General features: G+C 40.6%; 1 protein-coding gene across 1 annotated transcript in view; it reads right to left on the minus strand.

Annotated features, from left to right (window-relative positions):
* Positions 1 to 5143, minus strand: part of si:ch73-335l21.1 (insulin receptor substrate 1-B) — a 68116-nt gene extending 62973 nt beyond the window's left edge. The window contains exons 1-2 of the mRNA XM_041779323.1: positions 5092 to 5143; positions 4276 to 4652 (exon numbers count right to left, since the gene is read on the minus strand). Of these exons, the coding sequence (XP_041635257.1) occupies positions 4276 to 4624 (349 nt within the window). The 5' untranslated portion in view covers positions 4625 to 4652; positions 5092 to 5143. The remainder of the gene's footprint in view (positions 1 to 4275; positions 4653 to 5091) is intronic.
* Between the last annotated feature and the right edge of the window lie 2514 nt (positions 5144 to 7657).

The following is a 7657-nucleotide window of genomic DNA, read 5'->3' on the forward strand; positions in this document are numbered from 1 at the left end:
TTAAGGAATAAGTATGAACCAAGAAAAAGTCTTTAGCTGACGGTCTGTTGGTCCGACCTACAGTGCCGTGAAAAAGTATCTCCCTCTTTCTGATTCCTGAGTTTTTTGCATATTTATCACACTTAAACGTTCCGGTTAATCAAACCAATTTTAATATCTCACAAAAAACCCAGAGTAAATAGAAAATGCAGTGTCTAAATGATGATTTTATTCATTAAGGGAGAAAAAAAATCCAAACCGATCTAGCCCTATGTAAAAAAGTAATCCGTTAAATCATGAGTTAATTGTGATTAACTACAGTTCTTGGAAAGTTGACTTCAATTTCACTGGCCACACCCAGGCCTGATTACTGCCAGACCTATTGAATCAAGAAATCACTGAAACAGAACCTGTCAGACAAAGTGAAGTAGGCTACAAGATCTCAAAAAGAAATGCATCATGCCACGATCCAAAGAAATTCAATAACAAAACGAGAAACAAAGTCATTGAAATCTATCAATCTCGAAAGTCTTACAAAGCCATTTCCAAGGCTTTGGGACTCAAGCCAACCATGGTCAGAGCCATTATCCACAAATGGAGAAAACTGGGACCAGTGGTGAACCTTCCCAAGAGTGGACGGCCAACCAAAATTACTCCAAGAGTCCAACGAGAACTCATCCAAGAGGTCACAAAAGAACCAAAAATGAAGAAGTGCAGGCCTCACTGGCCTCAGTAAGGGTCAGTGTTCATGAATCAACCATAAGAAATACACTGGGCAAAAATGGCATCCATGGGAGCGTTCCAAGGCCAAAACCACTGCTGACAAAAAAGAACATAAAGGCTTGTCTCACATTTGCCAAGAAACATCTTAATGATCCCCAAGACTTTTGGAGAAACATTCCGTGGACTGACGAGACAAAAGTTGAACTTTTTTTAAAGTGTGTGCCCTGTTACATCTGGCGTAAAAATAACACAGCATTTGATAAAAAGAACATCATGTCAACAGTCAAACATGGTGGTGGCAGTGTGATGGTCTGGGGCTGCTTTGCTGCTTCAGAGTTCAGACCTTGACAAGCTCCTGTGGTGAATTCAGCGTAGAACAAGTTAATTCCATCATGTTTACTACCCTAGATCAACATGTATCATGAGGCCTTTAGGGAAATACCCAGTCCTAGCTAATACTCAAGTTTGGCTTAAAGACAGAAAAAGCTGCATCAGAACTAGGGAAGTTCCAAACCGCTAATCAAATTTGGTCAAATGCAAAATTAAATACCCACTAGTCAAATTACTATGGTTGGAAACACTCAGAAAAAAATCAGAACTGAGCCTACTTTATCTAACAAAACTAGGCACAGAATCAGTGCCAGCGAGCAAACAGTCAAATTGGTTTGCTGGTTATGGATAACCAGCGTTAGCTGTGCAAGTACCACCAACCTTCTACCCTTTTTTGTTGGTTAAATGTGGTTGTGCCCTGCTTCAGTTGAGTGGTTATATGTCAGTTAAAGTTGACACAGCCTACATACAACTTTATTTCCATTTTCTAGATTGAAATTCAGCCAACCCACTCTACTCTTACTCCACTACCCATTCAGTGAGTTTTTTTTTTTTTACATCCAGGAAGTAGAGCATTGTGGTAGTAGCCATTAATTAAAGCTACAGTCCAGGATGAAGCAGACAGTATTTAGGTTTTGTCCAAACACAGGTGGATATGTAAGAAGACGAAGGTGTTTCTGACCTTTTGTAGACATGTAAATGCAGTTTTAGGTTGCTAAAAAAAGAACTTTTTGAAAACTCCTTCAAGGGTGAAGTTTTAAGTTTGTTTAAACTCCAATGACCACATTTACTTGTAGATGAGGAAAACAGATTTTTGCTTGTAATGTCACACTGTGCTCAGGTTTCACCTGTGTTTGACATCACTAGTGTGCAACGTTATCACTTTCCTTTCCATTGCAATGGCAGACACATCAAAACTTGTGCTAACTGGACTTTTGACATGCTTAAGGCCTTTGAACACTGAATCTGTTTTTGTCATCCTAATTTTTGGTATGTTAGAAAAGGAAGTCGATCTCATGTTTTTCTAATCATGTTTACACACTGATGGCGACATTTTTGTTTGTGATTATTTTTTTCATAACAAGTTCGATTTTATGCCAATTTCACATCAGTCCAAGTCATTTAGACAGGTGATTTATGATTCAAAACAGCACCCGCTGCTTCCTTCTCGCTCGCTCACTCAACCCCGGCGACCCCTCCACTCTCTTTCCCTCTCTCACACGGTGACCTCACTTTAAACGTTGTGTTTGCCTGTGTAATATGTGGATATCAACCATGGAATTATAACAGATAAAAGCACACATTTGTAGCGTATACTCACAGGTCAGAACAGGGACTGAATTTAAAAAGTTGGCACAGTACTATGATGCAAGAGAGGGCGCTGTATGAAGATCTCCTTGAGGATGCATGGATCCATTTTTCGCAGTGAATACAAATAAAATGGACTCAGTGTGCAAAGACCTTCACACATACCCAACAGTTGCTCTCCCACTATGATGATAAACAGAGACAACTGAATGGACTAGATAGGTGCTTTAAAAACACTACAAAGACACAACCCCTGCCGCCCACATCAGCAGACCTGGTTCAGGTTCATGGGACAACTTTGAAAAATGAAAAGGTCATTACGGAGGAACAGCAAGAGAATTTTTGCAGGTCAAGGACATCATTCCTCTCTGTGAGTGAGCTGCTTTACCCACACAGCAAAGGATGGAGTACTGCTGAGACGGTAAGGTCTGAACAGAAGGGTGTTTTTGCATCTTCATGTAGACAAGGATGGTTTTTTAAAACCTGTGTGTGTAGACGGGATTATTTTTGAGGAAGGATGAGGAAAAACCTCAAATTTTAAAAATAACCATCTGTGTGTGGACTAGGCCTCAAGACACAGCATAAGCAGTCTAAAAGATAAGTATCAATGATTAGTTTAACTTACAAGCCAGGGTGCCATAAATTTAACCAGTTAACCGGCCACATCCCTATCTGGAACATCTCTTTTTGTTATACTGGAGATAGGGCTTTATGGGTGTCGACGGAGAGGAGTATCTGAGACAATTTTGGTGCAGAAACATTGCAAGATCAGGGCTCTTGGCTTGCATTTCCAATCCAACATCTGTAAGCTCAATTTCTCGTGGAAAACTTGCACACAAACACACACACACACACGCCAAGTTGTGTTAAATCAACAAGGGGAAGCCAAAAATGTTTGCACCAATTCCAAATCTGCTCTAGATTTTTCCCTAATGTGCCTATCGATCATACAAACCTCTCTGCATCCTGAAACAGCTCACTCCCTGGGATTTTAAATAAAACTGAGGATATCAGAGTCTGATTTTAATCAGCAGGTCATGAGTGAGAAGCACCTTGACCTTCATATCTTCTCAGTTTGTGTAGATTGCATTATGTATCCCTTGTGGACTGGCTGATCTCGCAGTAAGAAGGTGGGGGGTTAACAGGTGATTTAAAACGGCCTTGCTCAGGACTATTACTCTGACAGCTGTGTTTACCCAGCGGCTGATAGACACCATTTGAGAAAATGGGGGATTTTATTTTGGAGTGCTGTGAGTTCAGAACATTTGGAGGTAGGATTACAGACAATGCTGCTTAATGAAATAAAATCGTGTTTAATCAAGGAAGCAAAGGCTTTTGACTACTTCTGGGGACCTTTCCTCTCTTGTTTATTGATCAATGTCTGATGTAATATTGCAGTGTCAGCAGAAAAGCAGACAGGGTAAACACAAGAGCAGGGTGTGTTTGAGCAGTTGGGAAATAACTCGCACACAGCTGAGGCCACAGGAGAGAGAAACTTCGTGAAGTCTGGAGGAGAACTGGGAACAAATAATCTTGAGCTGACACCAGTACGATAAGAACTGGTGGGGAGGATAAGCTCAACTTAGGGGCTTAAAGGTGCATGTTTACCCACACCGACCCGCCACAAGCTGTTTGTAAACAATTTTAACCCGCATTTAAAGTGCGAAAATGAAAACTACATTAAGGCAAAGATGGTGCAGCCAATTCCGCAGACACAAACTATGTAAACTTGGCTCGTGGAGCTGTAATGGTTTAAAAATATGCCCAGCACATTATCCAAAACACCGGAATGAAACATGTCCTGATCTGCAGTGCGCTTCTCTTGCCACGTTTCTGCTCTCGTGCAGGAGCCTCATACAGTATTGAGTGTGTGCATGCATGCATAAGAGCGTGCACGTGCAAGTGTTTCTATTTCTTTTAAAGACTCTTGCTTACTTTTACACTGCAGCTCCACCATGGCCTGGTACCACTCGTCCTGGTCCGCCTCATTCTCCGCGGCTATGGCGAAACTCTCAGCCCGGGTGTACAGCACGATCATGTGCTTGTTCTTGGAGTCGGCCCGCTTGTTGATGTTAAAGCAGGTCTCCAGAGCCACTGCTTTCTTCGGGACAGGGGCCTTGCCGCGGAATTTTTTCTCGCTCTCGTAGTACTCCAGACGGGCTGGGCCACGCTCCGAGGCGGTGCGGAGCACGAAGTACCGCCGGTGCATGGACTTCTGCTTGCGGAGATAGCCGCTCTTCCGCACGTCCTCGCAGCTCTGCGGCTCGCCCGCTTGGCTCTCCATGACATCCAAATATCCCCTTTCACTCCCACTGAAAAAAATAGTCCGCTTTTATTTCTCTTTGTTAAATTTCCTGCAAGTTTACAGAGGTAATTCAAACATCCCCGGGCTCCGCTGCCCTCCCTCTCTCCCACATCAACGCAGGCATGTGAGAGGGGAGGCAGGGGTCGGTTCGGGTTGCTTGTACCGCGAGTCCCGGAGGTTTCACCAGAAACAGGCTGAGGCTGCAGCTCTGCTAAGTTTCCCTATTCTTTCGGTTGTTTTTTCTCTTTCACGGACGGTCCAGTACAAGTTTTCCAACCGCACACAAGCGAGCACATGCGGCGCTGCTCCCCCTACTCTCCACTATTACTACTACTACTAGTGCTGCTGGTGTCTGAGCGCTCTAATCCCATTTACTGCACTTCACAGAGTACAGAGCCCGTCCTGCTGCACGCTGCCTGTCTCTGAGAGCCTGTCAGGCCACCCACCTGGTCCCACCTCCTCTGTCCTGCACGGTCCGGCTCGGTTCGGCTCCGGGTGTCGCCGCTGTAGTGTGGAGGGGAGCAGAGCAGCTACCGTGGAGAAGCAGGACTGTCACTCACCGCCGTACTCTGGAACACTAGGCGTTCACGGACACAGTTCGAGCTCGGAAAACTGACCTCCTAACGCAAAACCAACAAATATTTGGCATTTCTGGGCTTTCCTCTCCAAATAATTATGAAGTAAAGCGAGGAATTATTTTAAAGAACGAATGGGGACCTTGAGCTGCCATGATCTTAATAGATAGCCAAAAATGTAAAAACGTCTACTAACAATGTAAATAATGAACGAACAACAATTACCATGATCAAACACAACATACACCCATGATAGTAAAAACTAAACGATAGGTTAAGATCTGTCCGTGAGTGTCCCCACGTGTAAATACAACTTTTTAACATGTATGAACCTATTTCATTGTATGTCTATGTAGATAACGAGGCCCTTACACGAAGTACCAACATGAGGTATACATATATGAATTTGATACAGTTCCTATCTCATTTTGAGTAGCTGTTTTTCAATTTTTGGCCGGCTTAAACGCATTTAGAGAAAATCCACTTTCAGTACAATCGTTTTTTTCCCACAGTTCGTGAATGCAGCAGCCCTTCCAGTGTATGTGGAGTATGATTTCAGTGTTGGCACTCGCTTGAGTCCATCGTGTTCTTATTTATTGTGAAAATCCCCCGGAGTCCCCTTCACTTTTAAAACACAGTGTTTAATCAGTTCTAACGGGAGTTTCAATACAAAATCTTTAAATATATGGAATTAGGATTAATTACGGAAATTTAATTGTGATGATCTATTCCAAAATGCTGCACAATTGACAGATTAAGCTCTGAAATTTAATGAATTAGGCTTGTTTCTGCCGTTTAGACCATAATGATTGTTTTCCGTCTGGCTGAGCTCTGAATAGTTCCCTATCCAATATAGGCTGTAATAAATAAGACAACAATATACGAATGATTGATATTTTCAATATAAATTTTTCACATTTGGCTTTGTTTGCAAGGTAAAAATCGTAATAAATCTTTAAAAAGGGTCTAAAAATAGTCCCCCTGAAAGCCATAAAAGGTTTCTATATTTGTACCGTATCCTTATGCAGTATCTATGTTGTTATGTAATATGCATCCGTAAGTAACCTTGTGCACGAGGTTGGGGGAAGTGGGTGTCAGGCGCCCCCTGCTGATTAAAAGTGATGCAGAATATTAAAACGGAAATATAAGGTTCAGTTAATGCTGTAATATTTGTTCTTTAAACCTTTTGGGGCTCTCATTGAAATACTTGGAAATTAAAATACTAAGCCCTAGAATATTATTGCTGGACATCCCATAACTTTTTACCTTTGTAAAATGTACAAATACATTATTATTATGGTGAAAATCAAACACAAGGGAGGGACAATATATGGTTCTTGCCCATTTGTGGAGAAAAAAGTTTCTATAGAGTGTATGCGTATTACAATTTTATCTATGGAAAAATAAATACAAATAAAGTCAGATGAGTATTTAATTATTTGTACATTACAAATATTTAAATATAAAATATTTAGTTAAAAAAAACCAATTATTTTTAAGGTACACTATGAAAACATTAAGGAAATTGACATGCCACTTCTGGATAAAACTTAGGACACTGGGCATCAAACAGGGACAGGTTAACCCACACAGAGTCCTATGAGATGGTTTCAGTGTCTTCTGACAGGGTCGGAGAAGTCAGAGTTGGTGATTCAGATCTCTTTTGGAGCCAAGACATGTCTGGTCTAGAATACTGTATAAGTAATGGTGGTTACCACCAGTTTTATCTTATAATTCCAACAGGACACCTATAAGAAACATAAATATTTAATTTTAGCGGTGATGAGGCTCATTAAAAATTACATCTGATTTATGACGTTTAAGTTTAATAAAACTGTTATATGGTTGTAAAACTGGATAAAATCACATATATTTCGCAATCTACACCACTCCTTTAAATCCCACAAAATCTAAAAAAAATCACAAATATCAAATGTATTTAGGCAGAAATAAGGCTCACAGGAAAAAAATTAAACAGTTAAAAACCAAATAAGTATAATAAAACAGTTTAAAGCTTATAAATCTGTCAAAAATGACACCTTTTATACTATGTATAACTTGAAAATTTCTATAAATTAGTCAAATTTACCACTGGAACACTTTAATTTTTACAAAACTGTGGCACTATCCAACCACACTATAGAGTACTATTATCCCACATTATAATGAGATATTTAAAAAATACTCTTAGTATGGGTTCCTAGATTGAAAAGTCTTATGTCTTAATATAGACACTATTTAACACCCATAAACAGGTGTATGAACAAATATGACTCCTCCATTTTTTCACGCTAAAGTTTCAGTAATTGCTAGAAATTATTGAAAGCATGTCTATTAACCTTTATAATGTAAAACTGCATTTTGCAAGTTCTGGAGGAAACAGGAAGTTTGAGAAACCCTGAGCCACTGCTGATTGGTCAGATGTGTGATGTCACTT

Source organism: Cheilinus undulatus, linkage group 22 (genome assembly GCF_018320785.1).
Source record: "Cheilinus undulatus linkage group 22, ASM1832078v1, whole genome shotgun sequence".
NCBI classification, from domain to species: domain Eukaryota; kingdom Metazoa; phylum Chordata; class Actinopteri; order Labriformes; family Labridae; genus Cheilinus; species Cheilinus undulatus.